At 31.5% G+C, this 25769-nt stretch overlaps 1 protein-coding gene across 2 annotated transcripts in view; it reads right to left on the minus strand.

Annotated features, from left to right (window-relative positions):
• Positions 1–25769, minus strand: part of Uba3 (Ubiquitin-like activating enzyme 3) — a 190612-nt gene that overhangs the window by 62065 nt on the left and 102778 nt on the right. For both annotated transcript variants that reach the window (XM_089596188.1, XM_089596187.1), the window contains exon 3: positions 20786–21115. In XM_089596188.1, the coding sequence (XP_089452314.1) occupies positions 20786–21115 (330 nt within the window). The remainder of the gene's footprint in view (positions 1–20785; positions 21116–25769) is intronic.

Raw genomic sequence — 25769 nt, forward strand, 5'->3', positions numbered from 1 at the left:
TATTTTTCAAATTTTGAAACGAAAATATTTTAAATTTTCGTTAGAATAATTTGAGATACTTGCTACTACTGTATAATAGTTAGCTTATTTTAAATACAATTGTATTTAGTTACTTTAGTTATAATGTTCTTTGTTATGCAACTTTGTCTTTATTATTCAAATTATAAATAAATCTTTTCCCACATCTTTTGCTACTTCTACTACTACTACTGCGACAAATCGTTCTACTACTACTCCTACTTTTACAACTATTTCTGTAATTGCAACTCTAAAACTTTATTTGCTTCTGTACAAGCATAAAGTTTGTGATGCCAGTAAGATGCAGAAATACCCGACATATCAATTATAACCGCAGCATAAGTATCACAGCTATTTGCACAGTGTTTATTTCTACTGTACGTCAACTATTTTTATTATAAATTTTCTTCTACCACTAATTTTACTGCCTAATACTTGTACTACTACTTTTACTACTTACTCTGCAACCAAACTATATAGTACTTAAACTATATTTTCTGCTAAATCAGCGGAATGTGCTTAATGCTGGTGACTTGCAACTGACACCTAAAATATTACCGCATAAGTAGTACAGATTTTCGTACAACAGTAAGTATTATAAAAAAAGTAAAATCTACCACTTCTGTTACGTTTTTGTGTCTAACATACTTTATATAAAATATCGTATTAGGATAAAAAAACTTTTGTTTCTTATGGTTAATATTTTTTAATAGAAATACTACAAACGTTTGTTGAAATTATTTTAAATACTTATAACTACGATGTTACACAGTCATTTATTTATTTAAATCATTTTGTATTTAATTAAATGAACGACAATTTTTTATTTAAAATAGTATTTTAATTTCTTAAATTATCAATAAAACTGTATCTTACTAGGTCTACTGCTACTAAGTACTTCTACTGCTGCTATTACTGTAACTGGTACTTCAACTGTATTTGTTACTGTATCAGCAGAAAATAAGTTAGCGTGGTGAGCCGCAGAAAATACTGATGTCTCAAATGTACCTCCATGATGAATAGTACAGCTATTTGTGCGTCGTTTAGTACTATAAAAAAAAAAAAATTATTATTTCTACGTACACTAATTAATGAATCTTATATTTTTAAATAACAGTTACCTACCAGTATATAGCCATTATTTAAAATATATCAACTAAATACACTTCTATTTTTTTTTTATTGAAATTACTTTACTGGTTATATTGTATTATGATATAAAAACTTTTGTGTTGTATAGTTAAGATATTTTAATAAAAATAGGATAAATATTTGTCACAATAATTTGAAATACTTACGTAACATCGAAGTTACATATAACTATGATGTGACATAATTGTTTTTTTTTTATTTTTATTATAATTATATTTGAATAAATAAACAATTTTTTTTTATAAAAGTTTCTTTTAATCTTCTGTGTATTTCAAAACAACTGTGCCCAGGTTTACTGCTACTAACTACTACTACTACCACTGTAACAGACTGTCTGTAACGACCGTCTTAACGATATAGACTGAGCCTGATGAGGTTGGCGTTAAGACCAACGAAACGTTGCTCAAACTAACACCTGACTTTGGAGTTTTTATTCTCACTCCTAAATTAGCTCTTACTGATCGTGTGCTTATGCACAAAACCTCAAGAAATCATGGAAACAATTGGGAGCAGAACGGCACGTTCAACAAACACCGTAATTATATAAATATGATTTATCTTTAACCTGGATCCTAGTACACGTCCATTTTTCTTTTCAGAGGTATTCTTTGCGGATAAATCAACTAACTATATTCTTTTTCCTTGAAGGTTAAAATTCCCTTAGTCTTAATGGTGTTGGATTTGAGTTTGAATTTTTGATTGGTAGAGTGTTCAAAAGAGGCTTCCAAGAGTCATCTTTGTAAACGTAGCCATGGCCGTTGTGCGAAATGTCATTTCGACACAAGTGTATATCCTTGTCAGATATTTGTCTCATTGAAGGCAACAATATTTGAAAAAAGGCCTTGTTCAAACTTGTCAAATTCGGTCTTACCGATTTTATCTGACTGGCTAGAGATAGAATTTTCCATCAGAGGTTTCTCAATTTTGCTCTTTTAATTCATTTCGCTGTTTCTAACGAAAGATGCTTGGCTTGAAATAGATGGCACTGTAAAAATCTGTGTTTGATTTTTACAATTTTGCAGTGTTTGCAAAGATTCCAAAAACAACTCTTTTTTCAAATCATTAAGCAATGGCTTTGTGTAAAATACATGATCTAAATTTCCATTGGATTCATTTGGAACAACGCTAGGGTCCAAAAAAGTTCAGCTGGTGTAATATGGTCAACTTGGTTGATAGGAGTCTGAACTACCATTATCTGATAAATGTGCTTTAGACAGAGATTTTTCTGTATTGTACCTTTTCACTAGCTGTTTCCATTTATTTTGTACACGTGTTTTGGCAATAAAAAAAAATTAATATATTAGCCAAAACAATGGTTTTAAATCACATACTTAAAAGACAAAAAAAAAAAAAAAAACGTTGGTTAAGCTGACACGATTAACCTGCATGCGTATGATAGGGGTACTGAAGTATCAGTAATGATATAATGAAAATGAAAAAAACGAAAAAAAAATTTGCTTACTTCCAAAATTTATCGCAGACTTTACTTCATTCATGGCTCTTTTTAACCTTGTTCTTATATTCCTCAAGATTCTTATCTCACAAGATAGGTTATGCTTGCACCTCCTCTATTAGTTAGGGAACCTTAGCCTCAACATCAATCACACCAATTTGAACTAATATTTTTCGAGATCGATAATTGTTCATTCTTCGTTGCTAGGCATCGACTCTTATATAGCTTCTGACTGGTTAAAACAACTAATCAATATTACTGTACAGGTACAAACAGTTGATTTACTAGTGTTTTCTTCTTTGTTTTTCATTCCCTTAAGGAAATTGAAATTATTAAAATCAAACATTTTATTTAACAGAAAAACAAACATTTTTTTTACAAAATGCATACTACACAGATACTTAAGAAATAAAGACCGTTAGATATTAACGATTGCTCCAACTGTTCGAATAACATCGATTGTTTTTAAAAATAAATTTGTTTTTCAACAACAGCGCGCGTAGTGTGATTTTGCATTCACTACTTAAAATTTAACGAACACTTGTTAGGTACAATAAAAATTTGAATAATAACAACAACACGATAGGAAAATTTTTTCAACTTGATTAACTCTTACAATCAAGGCACGACTGCTAAATTTTTGCTAGAGTGAAAAGAAAATTTACGGAAAAAGTTAATAATGAGAACCAACTTTTTTTTACCTCTTGATCCATGTAACATTTTAATATATTTTTATTTAGATTATCTTATTTTTCTAAATAGGCCTTGCAATTTTAATACTACAGCAAAAAGTAGTAACGCTTTGTTGTTACACAATTGCATACTTATATGCAGATACACTTGCTGTCTTTGCATAGTGCCTCTATACTCAATGTTTATAGAATTAGACAGTAGCGTTACGGAATTTTTATTCTTTTAATACTAGAGTTATCTATCTCTTTTGCCGTTAGATCTAATGATCCTTTTCAACACTTCGAATCTTCTGCTTTTTTCTCTTCTTTGCGAAGACCTTCACTTTCATTATCCAAGCCTTCAACGTTTTCTATTCCATCAATGTGTTCATATTGGAATTGGGACTGTAAATGATCAAGATGAATATATGTATATGGTCTTGAAAAATTGTTTTCTTTCGAGTTGCTAATTAATCAATTTCTAACCTTTCTCGAAGCTCCATACTTTTCCAAGTACTCAGAAAGAGCTTAAAATTAAAAAATTAAACGCCTACATATATCATTTACGGTATGACTATCTGCGTTATATTATTTACATCCACCAAAAATATCACACATTTATGGCCTGATTGATTTTTATTTCATAGGACGTACATTAATTGTGTATTAACTTCTGAATGTACAAGAGTATCCTTTTTTAGAACTCGTATTTTTCAATAGGATTTCAAGGTCATTGGTTAAATAAAAGGCAAAATTGGCTGAAATATCTGCAACCGTTTGAGATGCAAATTCAATTTTTTTGTGCAAAACCGTTTTAAAACACACGACCTAATTTTTAAAAGTTATAATTTTTATTCAATACAATAATGTTATTAAAGTGATGTAACGATGAATTAAGAATTTTATTTGTAATGGCACTCTAAAGTATACAATGAAAAATTAATTCAAATACCTTACTTATTTTGCAATTTGAGAAACCGAATTTTATCAATGAAAGTAGTATACTTTTCGACACACAAGATTTTGCTACACACTAGAAATCTTTTTCGTATTACTCCAAAATTTTCTCAAAAAACAGTTAAATGCTATTTTGAATAAGTTTAGAATTATTTCATTAGCGAGCTATTTTATACCTATTTTTCACACACTTATAGCGAAAAAAGACTTGTACTTGTGCCAAGTAACAGTAAGTAACTTGTTCCTAGATTAACTGACACTCGTTCTCGTCAACTCTGGCCACTCGTGCGGTAAATCTTCTTTTTCGTACTTGTTTAGTAAATAATTATTTTACAATGGCATAAGCGCATTATAGATTTACTAAACAGTCTATTATATTTTTCTGAATCAACATGATGAAAAGGTTTGCAGACATAAAATTTTTTTTAAATTAGAAGCAGAAATGTTGTAAAAATTTTTATTAAAAGTTGGCATTTAGTTCTTTTAATTAAGAAATAAACTAACGAAGCCAACTTTCTACATTTCTGTTGCAGTCCTGGAGAAAAAGAATCGATTTTTACTGGAAAACATGTTTATTCGTTTTTTTTTTACTTTTTTTTTTTTTTTAATCAATGGTTTATTCACAGATCAGTTAATATTTATATAGTAATTTGCAAGTTCATTGCGCACATTTAAACCTGTTATTGGATCTACTAGTAATCGGTTGCAACTTCGGTTCAATAATTAATTCTTATACAGTTTTCTTGTAAAATATCTTGTGTTGATAAATTCTGAAAGTAATGGACTCTATGATATGAGATAAGAAAAGTTGTGTTTGTTGTGAAAAGTTTATTTTTAATGATGCTGAGCATCAGGTTTGTTGATTATGATAAATGTGTTTAAAAACATTTAATTCTGTGGGCTCTAAGCTATATAGTATGTATAATATATAGTAATCGTTGCTTGTTGGAGTAAGTTGTTATGCATATTATTTATGATAAATGTCAATATCAACGATCACATAGAGTTAATTTTTATGTTGTATTAAATACAACAAATAGGTAAACAAAAATTTATTTTTAAAAAATTACAATTTTCAATTTAACATTAACTGTTACTTGGAAAATATCTACAAATTGTTAAAATTGTGGTGTAATGAATGTATGTACAAAAAAAAAAAACCTATTGCCATTTTTTTAAAACTTGTTATTTTTTGAAAGTCATGTATCATATAAACTTAGGTGAATCGTTAATTAAACGTGATTCTATAAGAAAACGTTGTTCAATTGATAATGACTTTGTAAAATCAAAAAGGAATTAAGAAATCTTTTTACTCATAAAAGATATTAAAAATAGAGAGTCTATATTGATTGACAATTTTTTAATCCCAACTCTTTGCGCTTGCTGAGCAGCAATTCTGACAGCTTGTATTATATAATTGGATGGTCTACTAATTACTGCTTGGTATACATTGCTAATAAAGCGAAGTTGTAACTGAAGTTATAAATAATTTTTGACTAATGGTTTTGATATGTAGAAGTAAATAGCTGGAAAAACAATTAATTGTGAAGATACTTTTTTGTCAAGTCTTACGTATGGTTAGTAATAATAGTCCAATCGAAAAAAATACTCATTATTAACTGTTTTAAGAAAAATTAACTCAAATTTTTACTTTTGCATTTTCATTTTAAAGTATGCATGTAATATAAGAAGGCTTTTTTATCTAAAATTTATTTTTGATTCCCATTTTCGGATGGATTACCAGAGTCACTTGAAGTGGGAATTAACCTTATAGTTTAATTACTAGCAAGCAATGCACGACTTTTGCAAACATTTATTTAATGTAAAAGATTGTAAAAAGATTTGTTGTCTCTTGACGTTAAAGTTTTGGGATACAATAAAGATGCACCACCATGTCTGATAAATTCTTCAGCAGCTTCTTTAGAATTGAACTTTTTGAAAACAAAACCAGACAGTTTGTTAACTTGGCTTTTGCACTTATCCCTGGACCAACAAGACAAGTTTTAAGATTTTGTTTTCTTTGAAGCGTGTAGGTAAATTCATACAATGTTGATGCACAGTTAAAATATTGAATTTTTTCGTTTCATTGTGGTAATTTCAACCAAGGCACTCTATAATTGTTTCATCACGAAATTAATTGAAAATATAAATTGACAATAACCTTTATTGTAGTCTTCCTTCTTTCTGAAAGTAATTAGTCCTTATAACATACTTTATATGACGATTTGTTTGATGCGTGTTAAGCAGTAAGAAGATTTTATTACAGATAGATTTATACATTTTTTTTTCAACACTTATCATCGTACTTAATTGTTTAATCAACATAATCAAACATCATTTCTTTAACCTTATGGTAAACGGCAAGGTCGTACGCTCTCATATGTATATATCACTTGCACATCAAACACTGATTGTGTTAAAATAATGCTGATATGATCGGGAATCAATTAATCTGTTAACCAATGATGTATACTGATAAGTTACCGATGATCCATTCCACCTCACGGTGTGAAAAACACCGCTGCATAATTACCATAGGGACCCTGCGGTTACTTTACAGCGTTCTCTCTCGCACCAATGAAAACATCACCGGAAAGGGTTATGTGGGTTTAGCGCTCTCTATTCTTATATCTCTATGTCGCATCCCGATAGCATTATGGGTATCCCACCGATAGAATACCGGTAGGTTATCGATATGATGTCAATAGTTACATCGACATGATTTCGATGTCGCATCGATAGTTCACCTATTGGAAAACAGCATCGCATCGATGGCAAAACAAACCAAATTGGTGCGTTCACGTTTACTTTTATTTTAATTGGTTTGGCTCCGTTAATATGGATGGGTGTGTCATCTATGCAACGTCGTAAATTCTTATATTTGTCATTTGCGATATTTACGACGGGTCATAAAAAGAAACTTATTACACTTGGTGGATTTACGATAGGTATCGCGTCGTTGCCGAAAAGAGGGTATGTAGAAATGCAAAAAAGTACTTAGGCGACAAAAAAAAAATTTGACTCTAGCCATTTGGCCCAATGCGCATATATTATAGGAAACATTGGAGAAGGTGTTTCGTCGAATTCCAGACGTCCCACGTGACCAAGAGATCTAGAGTATTAAAACAAAAATCAATGTGAGTCGGTAAATGCGTTACCTTATTAAATCCTTCCAGCTGTCATCGGCAGGATTACAACGACTTACATGAAAGAAAACTGAGAACAATGGAATATTTATATATAAGTGAATTTATTCGATTTTACATAACAATGATACATGACTGAACAAGACGGCATGTTATTGCGAATAAACACTTTACTTTTATAAAATGAAAATCAGCTCAATTACAAATGCTTACAATTAAACGAAAAATTAGGACATTAGAGATAAATTTGACTTGAAAGGAGACGCTTCTGTACTTTCCTTCGTATAGCAATACAATAAAACTAACACTTACGTTACAAGAACTTGAATTGTGACTTGGACGGTCTCAAGCCGCTGCGAAAGGCTATAATGACTTATGCCTGATACGGGCACAACCGGCAGATCACGTGGTGTTCTGCGCAAATTTCGAATAGCTGATCGTTGTTTAAGTATCGTTGAGAAGCCTACGAAAATACATGGTTTAGAGCTCGTGCCGCGTAACACGTGGAAGTTGTCTCGTGCTGATTGCGTAGCAAGTAAACTACCGTCTGATAACTCGCGTCGTACAATTGTTTGACACGCATCGACGAATCCAATGATTCGTGTAGGTACAAGAACTATTCATATTTTCATATCCCTTTCTTCGGGACGAGAGATTTTGTTGTCGGATTGTCTCACCAACTCAATCTCGCCAGGACCATACTACAACGCTTTAACGACTCGTCACATGCAACCCGGTTAACGAGAAAACAATATTGGCAAACCACCTATTAACACATACCTTTTCGCTCAACACGCCTTTAAACCTCGACGAATCGCCTCATGAACTCGCACAATTAGATATGCTCAAGAATGATAAGTCCACGGACTCTCGAAACGGAGCTTATTCGGCATTTCATCACTGTCGAGCTCAGAACCCAGACACGGCGTAACTTCCTACACGCTGATCCAGTGGCCGTCGAAACTTAGTTGAGCTCAACCGTGTGATGCTAGTGGGCCGAATCACACACTCTCTTTTAACTTACCGCTCAGACTGCGTCTCCACACACCCGCGCGCGCGAACGGTCGCCACCTCCCCTTTTCCGCACCACTACTCCATTTCTCTCTTTGCTTGCTCACATACATACACATTGCCCCAAGTTTTATTCTCGCTCTTCTCTATTTATCGCTAAGTTCTAACGGAACAGAAGGGCTTTCTGATCTCCGTATAGATGTAATAATTAAGACTTAAGACTTATAGATGTAAGAATTAGGACTTTATTTGACTGGCAGATGTACATAAAAAGAACATTGTAATAAAAGTATACAATATATTTTATACTTTTTTAAAACAACTATAAATTTTCAGTAAGTTGTACGAGCATATCAGTGTATTTTTCATTGTGATTCCATAACAGTAAATTCCCGATTGCAGTGAATTGCGAGTCATGATACCGGCAGGACACCAAAAATATTGTAATCCAATAACTTAAACGAAAATAAAATAACGCTATGACCTTATAAACTAAGAAATTTAACCCAGTAATATTCTATTCTGTTGATAAATAAGAACAGAGGCATATTTAACCACATATCATAAGGTGTGCGTACTAGTCACTTTATTACTCATTAAGGAGTTGTTTAACATCAGAAGCTTTAATCATCAGGTAAAGCGGGGCTCTAACTGGCCACTTAATAAATAATTAAATAACAATAAATAACCTTGACACCAATTACCAAGTAACTCGGGGCTTATAATGGCTACTTAATAAGTAAATACAAAAAGCAATAAATAACATAAGAGCCAATCATTAAGCAACCCGAGGTGCTAATGGCCACATACCAATAAAATTAATAAAAAAAACAAATGATAACATAAGAGCCAATTATTAGGTAACCCATATACCTTAGCCTTCCTCCACAGCCACCCTCATTATTTTTTGCCCACCCCCTCAGCCCCTCCACAGCCTTTTTCAATAGAAGGTAGAATAAGTTTAGTTTGTCCGTGATTTTATTGGAATAAATTAGGGTGCTTACAGACTTTTTTATAAATTGATAAAGCAATGTATGAATAACACAAGTGCAAGTCACCCGGTAATTGAGGGCATTTACTGTCAAGTTAATAAGTGAATAAAAAGATAATGTATGTTTTAAGCGCAAATCGACAGGCAATGCTTAAGGTGGTTCTTTCATGACTCCCGAGTCAAAGATGCGACTGTCAAGTTAATATTTATTGATGCTACTTAAATTTTAAACGATTATTTGTTAATAGTGTTTATTGAAGAAAATTAAGTACTGATTCAAAATTTTAGATCATAATATACGATATAAAAGTTCGTAGGAATGATTCTCTAAAATTCGCGCTTAACTTCAAAATACCAGCAGTGGATGTTTACCTATGCTTTCAACATAGGAAACGAAAATGTATGCCTGTGTTTCTTTTAATATTTTTTTAGTAAGTCCGTGACCACATATATTTCGAGATAGCAGTATGTTTGGAACTGCATAAGCTTTATTGTGTCAGTTTTTTACTTAATTACGTTCAGTAAATAAATAACTAGGCTACAACTTTCAGTAAAAAAAATGTTTAGTTGCCATAAGAGCACATGTTTAGAATTTAATTTTCATTTATCATTTTCTTGCGTTTCTATTCGTCAGCCTACTCTAAAATTTTGAGGGGTAGTGTATTGTAACTCAATAAATGATTCCTTAAGGTTTCATGCCATTCTGTTCATAATTATTTCATAAAAGAACCACCTTAATTAAATAATCAATCTCCTCAGGTTACCCAATTGTTGGCCCTGTTTTCCTATTAATTTTCTAAGTGGCCAGTAATCGACCTGGGTGACCTGGTAATTGGTGCTACCTCTGATTACCTAATGATTGACGCTTATATTATTAAATAATGTTTTATAATTGTTAAAGTGACCTGTAAGCGTCCCAGGTTGTCTGGTGATTATCTCTCAGGTTGTTTATTGTTTTTTTACATTAATTTATTGAGTAGCCAGTCAGCACCCTGGGTTGCTAGGAGATTAATAATTATGTTGTTTTATTAATTTTATTAGGTGGCCATTAGGTATTCCATGTTACTTAGTGGCTGGCACTTATATCGTTAAATAATGCTTTACTAATAAATCAAGCATCCAGTAAGCACCCCGGGTGGTCTGATGATTGGCGTTTATATCATGCATTGTCATTTTAGTAATTTATTATAGGGGCTCAATACTTTACCCCAAATTAGCTGGTGATTGGCGTTTATGTTATTTATTTTTATTTTAACTTATTTTTTAGACAGTCAGCGCCCCAAGTTACTGGCGCTAACGTTGTTGAATAATGCTTTACTAGTGATAGTTATAACTAAATGGACAGTCAGCCACCCAAATTACCTGGGGATGGGCGCGTAAGTTATTTACGATTTTCTTATTAGTTGATTACGTGGCCAGTAGGTGCCCTGGTTTACCTGGTGATTGGAGCTTGTGGTATTAATTAATGCTTTAATGAATAATAAGGTGTCCAGTAAGCACAACGTAGGATATGCAGTTAAATATATTTTTCTTATTATTTAGCAACAACACGTACAAAGAAAAGTACAGGGTTAATGGATTAAGACTCTTAGTTTATAGAGTTATTGGGTTAAATAGTTTTGTCTTCTGTTATTTGGTTTTAATATTTTTGAATTGACTACCAGTGTTATGATTCGTAATTCGCTGCAACCGGGAACATTGACCGTAAATTTACTTTTGTAAAACTCGTGTGATTTATAGAATAAATTACACGAGACGTATAGTAAACACCTCCTTACCAGATTTAAACATTCGTGATGTGTTGTTATGAAATTCGCTTCGTGAAGTTATCTGAACAAGCGCTACCAATGGGAACAAATTGTCATAATATATTTACTCACAAATCATACATATATTGAGGAAAAAATTTTTTTTCGTTATTAAGTTGCAAGAAAAGTATTATTTTTCGTAGAAATGTTACGTTATTAAAATTTTCTTATAGTGACTAGGCAATGGCTCTCCCACGAGCTAGTTCACGTTGTTAAGAAATTTTACATAATATACACAACATATATATTATTAGTCTTGATAAAAAATAAGTGAGCCAATAGCCTGATCTCATGCAATATAATTTCAATAATAGTTAAACATACATTTAACATGTATTATAAGACTTTGCAGCATCAAGCAGTTTGAAACGTTCAGTAATCATTATAACACTTGAGAAAGGTTTATGCGTAACTAGAACGGTTTATGCGATGTTAATACTATAATGTTAATTAAGACGGTCAATGTTATTCAAACGAATTTTAAATTTGTAAGCTGAAGTAAAAAAAATCTGACTCTGCTTACAGCAGTATTTAGAGGAACTATCAAATTTACCACAACTCTCGTATTTAGGTACAGGCCGCTGCTCCATTTAATCTCGTTGTACTTACTTAATTATTATCGACACATCAAAAAATCATATAGTGATGAAATACATATCATTAATAAGTGTAATAGACGATACGCATAATCCATGTATTAGAACACTGTGTATATATCGACATAATTTATAAATATTATGTGGGCTGAAAATATTAGTTCGCGTCTACAAGTAAACTAAACTTTTATAAGAAATACAACGTCTAGAGTAATTTTTTAATAATGTATCACTGACATAGTTATCGCTCTCGATTCTTCAAGCTGTATAACTAATTGAAGAATAACTGATCTAAATACATTTAATCCATCAATGCTGTGTCTCATCAAGTAAGAATCCTTTAAGGATCGAGTGATGCAATATGACATTGTCAGGGTCACTTATTTAATTAAAATCATCAGCAAGAGGGTGGTATTTCGTTACTTTTACACCACGCTACACCACAACTTTACGTCGCGTTAAAATGCATAAGTAACGTACCGTCAGCTTGTGGCGTGGTGTGGTGTAGAAGTTACGGAGTGCCACTCCAGACATACTGATAATTTTACTTCAACACTTTATAAGTATAACAACTTGTAGGAATCGTACTTTGAGTAAAAAAAAAAAAATAGTTAAAAATAAAGAAGCATTATTTAAACAAAAGTTTCTTTTATATTAATACCGACATTGCAACGACTTTTTTGTTTATGTAAACTCAACGATACGTTTTATCGTCAATCATGTAACACAAAATACTGGACACCGGTACTTTTTATAGTCAGTTAACGTCAAACTGCTGTACCTTCAATGCCAACAAATGTATTACAACAATAAATTTATCAAAAAACAGCTGTTTAAGGGCTCACAAAAGTTATTAATAATGCCACAAGTTGCAAAAAGCGAATTAGAAGAAATACCTTGAATACTTCAAATGTATACAATTGTAGGCGTCAAGAAACTGACGCAGTACATTCATCGAGATTGGAATAAGTCTCTAGGACTTGGTGCTTTGGTAGTAAAGTTTTGTAATTAAAGAAACAAAAAATTTTTAATTACATATTTTTTATCAGTTATAAATTTTGACAGATACAATTAAACAAGTAATAACTGTTTCATAGCGCAAGAAACGCACAATATTTTTTAACATCATTATCTTTCATATTTTTTTTTTTTTTTACTTTTTTGCAGCTTATTGTTCAACCGAAACTGCAAGGATTCCAAAGAAAACTTTTTTGTTCTGAAAAGTATCAAGAATAGATGCAAAATTTTTCACTTAAAACGTTTAACATTACGTGTCAACACACTACGGTGCTCCACTTAGTGAATCCTGGGGCCACTAGTATGTTATTTGTCACTACAAAAGAATACAATCAGACTGATGTAGTACCAAAATAGATTAAAAGTGCTATTTCTCATTCTGAATAATACTTTAATGCTGTACCAATATCTGTTATAGCTTTTTCATCTTCTTAGTTTAATACAGATGTAAAGTCAATATATTTTATTTTCAAGGTCTTATTATAGTAACGTGTACAGATATTAAGAATATAAATTAATACTTAAGAAAAAATATTTAGGATTCATAGAAAAACTTTCTATGAAACAAAGCCATAAAATAAAAATAATACTATGAAACGCTTTGATTAAATAGTATAGTTTACAAAATTAATATGGACATCTTTACATTGGCTGCATGAAACGATTACTACAAATGTCTACGTATTCGGTAAATGTACAGTGAAAATAGATTTTTAAAAATTTATAGCCAGATTATATATCTGTAAATAATGTTTTTTTTCCGGGATACCGAGACAGCCTACTAGCCTAGTCGCCGCACAGTGTGCGAATTCGCATTTTTTTGTATGAAAATTGTAAATCTCGTGACAGGATAAAGGTATCGCTCTGATTTTTTTTAACCTTACAGGTCATTGGGCTAGGTATACAGATAGGCAATAGCGTAATATTGTTATGAACAATTATAATTTATCATAAACATTAGAAAAATTACTATCAAAAATTTAATTCTTTATAAAATTCCTGTTTTCAATACAATTTTCTCGAAATTTACCACAAGGGGGTTCTTGGGGTCGCTGATCACGATTCTCAGGTTAGTTTTTGTAAATTTGAAATGGCTGATCCAATATGGCTGGAAAAAATCGGGAATTTCATAAAAATTTGAATTTAATTGTTAAAGTTGTTATTGTTGGGTTCTTGGGGTCTCTAATTACAAACCTGAGGTTAGCTTTTTGTAAATTCATAATGGCCGATCCAATATGGCGGACGAAAATCGAGAAATTATAAAAATTTGAATTTAATTGTTGAAGTTGTTATTGTTTGAGTTACTTATACCAAATTCAAGGTAAGACTAGTAATGAAAAAAATAGTTGATTCAATATGGCCGACAAAAATATGAATTTTTCTGTTTTAAAATAAATTTATTTTTTTTATTAATAAACGCACGTAATGAGTTATGTTCACATGCTATAATCTTTTATATAGGTATATACGTATTGTCTAAGCTAGGGCTTGCGTAACATGAGTTGTATGCACGAAATTCAAAATGTCTAATCCAATACAGCGGACGAAAATGTCTATATAAAATGTCTAAATATATAATTGGATTGTAACTACAATCAAAGTTTTTTTTTTAATTGCTTATAGCGAATTGGAGGTCTGATCCATGTGTTACCATATATACGATTTAATATGGCCAAAACAATCGTAACATTGTTTGAATTTTAATACAAAATTTAAGATTAAAGAAATGGAAGAATTACAGTTCGCTCGCGAACTTTTATCTATTCGGATTAAGATGAAAAGTTAGGTTTAGATATGGTAAAATCCTATAAAAAATTTATTTCATGTATTTTTTATAAATAAATACAAATTATCACTCACTAGACATTCTAGAGGCGCTTTATGCGTTCTCCTTAAATTTGGCATAAATTTGAAACGTTTTCCGGCTATTTATGTAGCTAAAAAAAACACGCATCATACGTAACTTATATAATTGCATTACTGGTGCATTAAGGATTATTCATATTTTTCATTTCATTCCTGTTACTTAATCAAGAATAAGTTAATGTACAAGTTTTTACAATGAACTTTGACTCAACTATATCGTAAAAACTTTAACTAAAAACTTTAGCTATATTATTAACTTTTTTATTCGCGGTTTCTCTTGAATATGGTCATGTAAGCTCCCCAGCCAATCACATGACGAATAAACGGCTTTATACGAAATAACTTACCTTTTTAAGATAGATTTTTTGATTGCGCTCATGAGTGTTCTTTTCTCAACTCGAAAGAATTTATTTTTAAATTAAGCAGTTATAAGCAGTTTTTCATTATTTCAAAAGTACATTAAGTTAGGATGAATCTTAAAGCCATGTACTTACATTCTCAAATTATAATAAGTAAATATTAATATAGTAGCACTTACTTGCGTTACAAGCATATGTTCAATTTATAGTTCAGCATTTAATAAGATTCTCATAGCGTGGTGGCAGTTTATGATAATGGTTGTTAGTAAAAAGTATTTTTTCTTGATAAACTTTAATCATGCATATTGGTATGCCCGGATAATTGTGCATAAAAAAATTCGTAGAGAAAAAATTCATATGACTGTGCATAAAGCAAATGAATTAAAAAAAAATTATTTTCTAACAACCACGTACCTAAACTGCCACCACGCTAATAGAATCTTATTAAATGCTGAATTAAGAAATCAGCATATGCTTGTAACGAATGTAAGTGCTAGTAAAAATTTGCTGCTATTCTAAAAAGAGTAAGATAACTTTTGAGTAGGAATAAGCAAGTTTTACTGTACCATTTTGTGTTTCTTATTTTACTTGCATCAAATATGTAATTTTATGTGATGAGCTTGCGCTGCGTGTTCATATGCAAACAGAATATTCTTACAATAAATAATATAATATTAGGACGAAAACTAAGTCAAACAATATTTATCAAGCTCTGCATTAAATATTGGTAAGTTCGGATTTTATTAATATGTCTTCAATTCAATCTAAAAACTCTTTACAAATAAAATATGCATTACTACTAGTTTTTACTTTCACAAGTAAGTTTTTCTGTTTTTTTTTTTTTTTAATGCTGGTTTAAACTGGAAGGCTTTCTGCTTCTGTAATAGTTTAAACTGTAAAAAGATATGAAACATAACATCGACTTAGGCTTTCAGATTCTAAAATTTCATGTACGATTTTTGCTTAGATGAATACAAATGCGTATATTTTAGGTATTCGCATAGGCCTACAGTTAGTCTTATTGTCAATAAACATTACAACAGACAATGAGCTCAAATGTGAAAGGAGGCCGGCCTCAAAAAAAATTAAAAATAAGCCTTAATACTTAATACGGAGAAGCAACGAGGGTGCGTCTCGAATGACTGTACATCAACGTGCATTGGAAATTGCAACAGCGGCTGAAAATAACATATCAGTGTTAGAGTTAGCTTTAAAACAAGCTAAAAAACATAATAATGATAATTTGTCTGAAGATGAATCAAACATTCTTTCCAATACAAAAAGAGACGACATGCACTCAAACGAATCCGCATTGGCTTTTTACATGGAACATGAGTACAGCAAAAGAAAATATCTTGCATTAGTGAAGGACGTTAAAGAGCATGGCAGCCAAATTTACCCAAGTTACGATAAATTAAGCATTGCTATGAAAGCATGCAAACCTAATGAATGCAGTATTTCTGAAGTAGAAATATGTACACCGTTGCAGAGCATATTGAATAAAACTGGAGAGCGTTTATGAAACTCCGTGGCTTTGGATTGGTCAAAAGATGCTTTGAAGAACTTGGAGCTTCATGTAACTCTGGCTTTTGATAGCTCCTCTGGTTACAACAACAGTCATCAAAGATTTGAAAATAAAACCAGTGAGAACTTACAAGCTAAGTATTCTCTTTTTGTAAGCAGCTGTCTTATTATACAGCTGAAATGTACAATTAATTCAGGTATTTCTGAGCTTTGAAACTGTATTAATTTAGAAGAATATAATGTTTTCATATACGAAACCATAAATTATAACATTATTGACAATTCTATTTCCGATAAAATTACTGGTTAAACCATAAATAATGTAAAACAGTAGTAAAATTAACAATATTTCAGAATATTATAAGTTCACTTCTACAATTAAAATTTTTTTAGACAAAAATAATGTTTAACAAGATCTTGATATTATTTTCTTCACTTTTTATTAGTTCAACACATTTTTTATCGTCCGAATATTGTCTCTTTATTGTCTATTCTTCATCTTGTTTCGAAAATGAGATACAAGAGCGAGCAAACTAAAACTTTATTCAAATCTTGTGCAAGCTATTATGTAAATTATATGTATTAAAGATAGAGTTCAATTTTACTTCGTGGTGTTTATATCTAGAGATTTTTTGGTGGAACCCGACCCCACAAGGCTACAGATTTTGCAGACCATTAAGATTGGCGATCGAAAAAGAAGATGACGAAACATCGGTTCAGGAATATTGTTGACTGAAGAATGAGATACAGACACTTAAACAACACATGTTCCTATTGACAAATGGGAAAGCAGTTAAAATGACTTGTATTGTTTTCAAAACCATGTTTGACGGTAAAGCTGAGAGCTTTAATAGTCTCAACTCAATAGTCAGCAATAAGTCATCTTCATCCTGCCCATGTGTTTAATCAGTAGCTATAGATTTAAGAACTTAGATGAATATTGTACTCCCACAGAATCGTCACTAAAATATGGGTTGAGCTTACTTCACTGCGAAATACGATCCTTCGAGCATTTAATTAGATTAGCTGAACGGCTAAAGTTGAACCTGTCACTGAGAGACTTTCCAAAAAGCAAAAAAGGTATAACGACTACTTAACTGCTCAAATTTTATCTTTAAGTTTACAATTAAGGTGCAAGACCAAAAAATATGGTCAAAAGAGTCGTAACAATAGATTAAGTGTTTTTTTACTTTCTCATAATAAACCTTGCTTTTGTTCTATAATATCTTTTTATTACCTAATTATTATTATGAAAACTATAGATAATTCTTAAAAATTTCGGGTGATACATACAATAAAGAGCATCCTTAAATGAATTTTCAAAATAATGTTAATTTATATAAATTAAATTTCAATCATTACGCCTTTCTTAAGATAATGTTATTTTGCAATCCATAAGTTTTAAAGTGTGTTCATTATTTTGCAGACGATTTAGAAAAAAAAAAGTATCATCATTAAAGAAAAAATCTATAAAAAATTTTATGTTCACATGAATCAAATTTTGCAAGGTCGTGGGATTTCGAATACTGGTAATATCGCGAGGCAATGCTTTCAATATCCAGAAATGTTTGCAGAATGCCTAGGAATTTTACCGGAAATAGTAATTAATATCGCTCTAATATTATGGGCCTTTAAATGCTGTAAAAATTTAAATTTGGAAGAACTGGAAAAATTTTCACACGAAACATATAACTTATACTACAAAATGTATCCGTTTGCAAGAATGAATCCTACTGTACACAAATTGTTAAAGCATGGCTGTGCGATTGCAAGCTAATTTCCACTACCCATGCTTTTTTATTCCGAAGACGCGAACGAGTCGTGGCACAGGTTGTATCGTAAGAACCAGACCTTACACGCACAACAAATATCCAAGAAAGCAAAATTATTAGATATTTTTAATCGAGCCCTTTACTGTAGCGATCCATTCATTTCTTAAATATTGATGGACGACAGAATGAGAAAATCGAAAAATGGGTGCAGCTTTGGATATCAAAAGATTCCTCGCAGACAGGTAAATAAAACAATAAGATCGTTGAATTCATCACATATTAATTAGTTCTTGTTTTAGTGAGAAAGTTGACGATGACAAAAGTTATGATGAAAGATATAGTGATGATATGACCGACTCACAGAGTGAAGCTGAAAGAGATTATTGAATGTTATTAAATTTATATATAACTCACTATGTTTTTACGTTTAAAATACTTGTTAAAAAATGTATGATTAACTCGATTACAGCGAAGTATGTATTCTGTTTATTAGATTCTTAATATATTACCTTATTATTGGCCTCAAGCAAAATTTGACAAAATTATTAAGAAGCTCTCATCATTTTTGAAACTCCTCTTCATGCTATTATTGGTGTGTTATACATAATGATAGATAAGATAGTAGACTTTCATGGACATGCAAAATATAATTTTAAAAAGGAATTTTACATCTGTAACCGAAGAAAGTAAATTAAGTCAATTTACTGATGTTCCATCATATATTTAGATAATTTGATTTCGCCTCCAAAAAAAGAAAAGCAGGTATTAATTAAAGCTATCGAACATCCGACCCTGAGTTCTTATCTAAATCCAGATGGATAAAAGTTAGCGAACAAACTGTAATTCTTCCATTTCTTTAACCTGAAATTTTGTATTAAAATTCAAACAATGTTACGATTATTTTGGCCATATTAAATCGTATATATGGTAACACATGGATCAGACCTCAAATTTGCTATAAGCAATTTAAAAAAAAACTTTGATTGTAGTTACAAATTAATTACATATTTAGATATTTCATTTAGACATTTTCGTCCACCATATTAGATAAAACATTTTGAATTACGTGCATACAACTCATGTTACGCAAGCCCTGGCTTAGACAATATTCATATACTATATAGAAGATTATAGTATGTGAACATAACTCATTACATACGTTTATTAATAAAAAAAAATAAATTTATTTTAAATCAGAAAAATGCATAATTTTGTCGGCCATATTAAATCAACTATTTTTTTCATTACTAGTCTTACCTTGAATTTAGTATAAGTAACTCAAACAATAACAACTTCAACAATTAAATTCAAATTTTTATAATATTCTCGATTTTTGTCCGCCATATTGGATTGGCCATTTTGAATTAACAAAAAAGCTAACCTCAGGTTCGTAATCAGAGACCCCAAAAACCCAACAATAACAACTTTAACAATTGAATTCAAATTTTTATGAAATTCCCGATTTTTTCCAGCCATATTGGATCAGCCATTTCAAATTTACAAAAAACTCACCTGAGAATCATGATCAGCGACCCCAACAACCCTCTAGTGGTAAATTTTGAGAAAATTGTATTGAAAACAGGAATTTTATGAAGAATTTAATTTTTGATAGTAATTTTTTTTATGTTAATGATAAATCATAATTGTTCATAACAATATTACGCTATTGCCTATCTGTATACCTAGTCCAATTACCTGTAAGGTTAAAAAAAAATTGTAGTGATATCTCTATCCTGTCTTGAGATTTACGATTTTGATACAAAAAAAGTGCGAATTCGCCCACTGTGCGCCGGGGCAACCAACTCACCACCTATGTGTGAGGGTGTATTGCCGCACCCATTTCCAACCCTTTTTACAGATGTCATACCATTATCTATGGGCACAATGCGAATATCTCAGTGAAAACCTTGCCAGTTAAGCTGACGCTCTCTGCACTAATGGTGCATCGGGTCTACTTGCCACTGTGCAGCCTTTCCCCGGAGAGGACTCCATATTTCAGGACATCTGCTCCTCGCTGGTTAAGCCAGCGCTCTCTGCTGAAGCATCGGATTGCAGCTAATAAGCATCCCCGAAGAACCCTCATGTTTCAGAGATCACTCCTTAATAGTATGGCCGGCGATCCCTGCCCAGCGCATTGGATCCGCTAATTCCTACCTATAGCCTTAACACTGTTCCACATTCACTCAAGCCTGAAGACCTGTGAGGCAAGGAAAAAACCATGGAATCACTCTGAAGGGAGATTCCATGGAAAAATCCGCCCCGAAACAGCCAGGGTTACATAGGAACTTTTCCCGATGAAAACAGTTTTTGAAAAAATCTTTATTCCCCGGGAATCGAACCCACGGCCCCTACAACAGAGTTGTATGAGCAACAAGCACGCTTACCACTGAGCCAATGCCACTCTCTTTATGATGGTTTATTAGGAAAGTCTTTATGATACTAACCATGTAATTGTTCAACGATGCACTGCAACTCGTTGCTATTTTAAAAGCTTCTGTACTGCACACAGCTGCAATAACTGCGTTTGTTGATGCTACAGCTGGTATAATATTTTTCACAACTCCTTGGACAAGGCGGTAGGAAATACCATGAATACCAAAATTTATAGCTCTCTCGTGAGATTTTTCGTATATCCAGGTTAAATGTTGAGGATCATCACCATCAATAGGACCGTCAAATGGATTTTCTTTCGGCCACATAATAACTTTGACGTACTCAATGCAATGTTCTGGAAGTCGTGGTGTATGGGCAACAGTACAGAGAGGATATGTTACCTGTAAAAATTCATTGATGCAAATATTTTTTTCATTCGACTGTTTGCACAGAAATCCATTACATTTTGAAATAAAAATCACATAATTACTTGTTAAATTATGAATATGAAAATATAGAGTAAGTTTGAATTTTTAAATAAATTTTTTTTTAGTAATACAATGTTCAAAGAATTTAAAAACTGTAAGTCTGTTTTTCACATTTACTATTGTATTAAATTTATTCACAGAAAATGTGTATCAATAGTTTAAACCAAAATGCACATAGAAAACCCAATCACTTAGTTGTAAATCCATAAACAACTGATTCTTGACCTTCTTGATAAAAAACCATAACCCATAACGACTTTGAGGTTATCACATATCATCAGAGATAAGTCACTTAGTCTTGACGGTATAAAAATGAACATCAATCGACGATTATATTTTGTAAACATACCAAATAGAAAATATAAAAAATTTTTTTTTCAAGTTTCTTAGCAGAAAAGTGATTTTATTACATATGGGTGAAAATTTAGTGAAAAGAAACAAAAAATTATTTTTTTTAAATTATTCTATAAAGATTAAAGTTTGTTAATAAGGAGTTTGTCAGTTTGATGTTCGAGATTGATGAGCTCAGTATTCGAGAGATGTAAGTTTGTGAACTTTAAATTATAGGAGTGGGGTTGTAAATTTATTAGGATTTATAAGTTTGCAGATAATCTTGTGGTATATTAGTGTGGGCCTCATCTTTGGAGTTTATGTATGTTATTAATGAGTATTTAGAATTTGTAAGCTACAAGTTGTGAATTTGATGCTGATGGATGTTATATTTGTTGGTTTGCAGGTTACGAGTTTAAACATTAAGGATTCGTGGTTTTAGGATTTTTAAGTTTTTAATTGTGATCGACTTTATTTTAAGAACAATTTCGTAGCTAAGTGACATGTTTTAAATAAGCTTTATACTAGTGTTTTATTAGTAAATGTCAAATAAAAACAACCTTATTCCTGTACATAGATAAGAACACTGCAGCAAGCATACACAAAACCGTATACTTAGATAAGATTTTGAATTTTGTATGAAACATTTTTCCGTCAGTAGAATGAAAAAATGATATGCTAGAAAAACATTTTCTGCCTAGTTTAAAAACAATTGTTACCAAACAAATAACAATAAAATAGTGAAAAAAAGAAAGTATTTTTCTGAAGACCTACTATTTTTGTATAGAAGGTAAATGTACTGATTACCGCTTATGTCTTAATTACCGATTGTTTTTTTTATCTCTTATTGTTTATTCTTTCAAACCTGAGTAGATTGTTATTGGGTTACCAAAAAATCATTTTTTTGATACAAATTTACCTTGTAATTCATTGAAAATGTACCTAAGGCCTGCAAAAATAAAAAAAAAACAAAGCGACCGACAGTATAATTGGAACGAGTAAGCAATAATTGGGACATTTACCGTAACTTTTTTTCCACACATAAAATGTAAAAATTTTAATGCCATAATACAAACGGTGGGCTGTGCAGATGATATTTTTATCATTTAGAGGGTCATAACGGTAGCATGCTAACTCGCTCTTTTTTCCGCTCTTTTCTTGTCTAATTTGCATTATAGAGCATTCGCATTTCATGCCAGAGTAAAATGTATTGCGGGAAATCTTATACTTCATTGTAGTTTGTTATTTTGTTTTAAAAAGTAGTGTGTATTGTAATGAACATTTCATATGAAGATTATGTGTATTGCAAATAAAAAAAAATTCCTTTTTTATTTTAATCTCTAACGTCATTTAAACTATTATTATTATTATCATTATTATTGTTATTATAATAGCAATACTCATTAGTAAAGCAAGAAGTTGTTTCAAGAAGACTATGAAACGTAGTGTCGCGGCAAAATTTCTGAAATGAACCACCAATCCACTGAACACAGAACCCTGACTCACAATAAAATATGGTCCAAAAGAACACGAACCCACTGAACTTTATGTCAAAATTAAAGAGAAACAAAAAATACCTAAATCATCCAAAACTAGACCCATGATAAAGACGCGAAGTTTGATAATCCTACGCTATACACCCCAAAAGTATGAAATCGACTCATAAATCGATAGTAATTTGATACTATTTTTCTTCCAGGCTTTACGATGAATCCTGACTATGAAATAACAAAGAAAACTCAAGTCAATGTAGACCATTCTTTACATGAAGTTATTAAATAATTAGAGAATAAAGGAACATCAAGGAAATGCACATACTTCTAGATTTACATAGTTATACACATCGAACTATAAGCACTATGTACCATAGTCATTTATTCACTAAAAAACCTGATAAAACACTAAATATAGGAAAAGAAGTTTAGACACTTTCAACTTTTAAGATGAAAACCACTACTTGTCAAACAGTAAAGATTTTTTTACTAACATCACCAAAGAGCGACAATGATACACCAAACATTGATCCAAAAAGACTTATGTGTCTTCTACCATGGGATATAGAAGAAACAAAAAGGAAAGAGATTGCTTGAACCATTTCTCCTAATTTGGTACCCTAAAATATTGTTATGCTGATAGAGATCGTCGGGGAAGATCGTCAGTGTAAATTACATGGATCCTGAGTGGAGAAATTAAAAGGAGTGCAAAACACAAAATGAACAAGAAATTGTCTCCCCCTTCATGTGAACAACAAGTTCAGTTTATGACATATCAGAGACATGTCATGACATACAGATGACAACGATGTACACAAAATTCAGAAACAAGACAAATCTTTACCAAAATCATCGATATAAGAGAGAATCATCATCAATAGGGAAAAATGAACCCAAAGATAGAACCTTAATAGTCAACAAGCTACATCCTACGTTAAGAGAATGCATCGCTTAGTTTTGAAATTCAATTAGGCTTTATAAAATCGATAAATGAATTTATATTTAGTACAATTATTAGAAATATATATTTGAAAAAAAAAAAAATTTACAAATACATATCTAGATTTATAATGTTTTAACGTATTAGTATTGTTCAAATTACTTTAAATATTTAAATTAATGATGAGAGCTTAAGTAATACATAAAGTTATGTAGTGGATATGATTCCAAATTTTTCACATAAAGGAAAAAAAACTATGTATTCTTATGCACCAACCCAAGCACGATTTTTATTCACTTACATGCATGTACAAAATAAACTTTAATGGCACGATCTTACATATTAAACACATACATATACACTTACCTAATTAAGCACATAAACTGGTTGTCAATTACACTAACAGAATTACACTCACCAAGGACAAACAAAACCCTAAAAACATCGAAGTAATGGCTGACGGAACCCAACTTAACTTACCATTGCCGGGAAATTATAGTGGACTTATGCTAAAAGAAATACTTAAGAATTTCGGAATAGTACAGTCCATAGAACAGAAATCCTGTGCTATGGGTTATTCAAGTTATGAGGTAGCGTTTCGTTCTCCACCGGAGGCAGAAATTAACAGTTTAAGGGTAGCACCAACACTACATAAGCTATTTTATTCACTACCCCACTCACTGGACAACGTGAGAAATCAGCAGCATCAACAATATCCATGTTCCTAATAAATAAAAAACTGTTCAGGATTCATAATATATCGGAGAATAGATGTTGGTCGGATGTAATGATTAAGGGGCCGATCGATAAACAACAAATGAAGATATTCCGAAATAAGTTAGATCCTATGCTATCTTTGAAAGAACAGCCATGCATCGCACCGTACATCAGGTATAATGCTGAATACTACAAACTACGTGATGCAGCAGTTGCGGCAGCAACCCTAAATGCAGCACCAATTATCGAAGTAGAAGGGGCAAATCAATCATCGGTAAAAAAAAAAAAATTAATAAGCGCCAATTTACGTCGGAACCCAAGTACAACAGTGGAAACTCCTACAAATGATAATGAAGAAAGAAAGTCGTTACTTAACATAGCTGACTGTGTACGTCATAGCTCTCAAAAATGTCAAGTGACAACCTAAGTGAGCCACTAAGCCTAAGCGCATGAAGTCAGCAAGTACCGGCCCCATAGCATGTAACACAAAGGAGTTTAAACTAAAGCTGGAGCAAGGTGCATTTCTTCGCGCATCGTTTTAATTAGTAGCTTTCTACCAATCATCGAGTGGGGACAAATTTTTTTTTTCAGTTTTTTGTCAGAGGTGCCGATAACCAGTTTATTTTACGTGATCAAACAGTATTCGTAGTGAAATTTGAATAAAAATATATGTATGAAAATAGAAGTTAATTTATAAAAGAGGCGCATAATTTACCCAAAAAGGAAATAAGGTAAATCGAACTCCTATTTTCCAACACTCACACACACATACAGTGTCTCTTTCATTTTCCCTCTTATATCTTTCTTAAATACTAGACCAATCAATAGTTAGACTGTCTGCTGGTCCCACAGCCTGTAAAGGAAGGTCAGGCTACATTCAACAAACTTCAGTTCTAAATGGAAAGTAAGATTGAATGACAGTTATAGTTATTTAACAACAAGTGTTAAGTGATAAGAAATTAAAGATAATTATTAAATATGTTACTATCTAAAAAACCTAAATTTAAAAATGATAAGGAATCACCAAAACCGGTGTTTCTTTAAATTATATTTTAAAAATCACGAAATCGAAACAAAGTAACTTAAC

This window comes from Copidosoma floridanum, unplaced genomic scaffold (genome assembly GCF_036245765.1).
Source record: "Copidosoma floridanum isolate Cflo_tuat_1 unplaced genomic scaffold, Cflo_Japanese_pri ptg000030l, whole genome shotgun sequence".
Lineage (NCBI taxonomy): Eukaryota > Metazoa > Arthropoda > Insecta > Hymenoptera > Encyrtidae > Copidosoma > Copidosoma floridanum.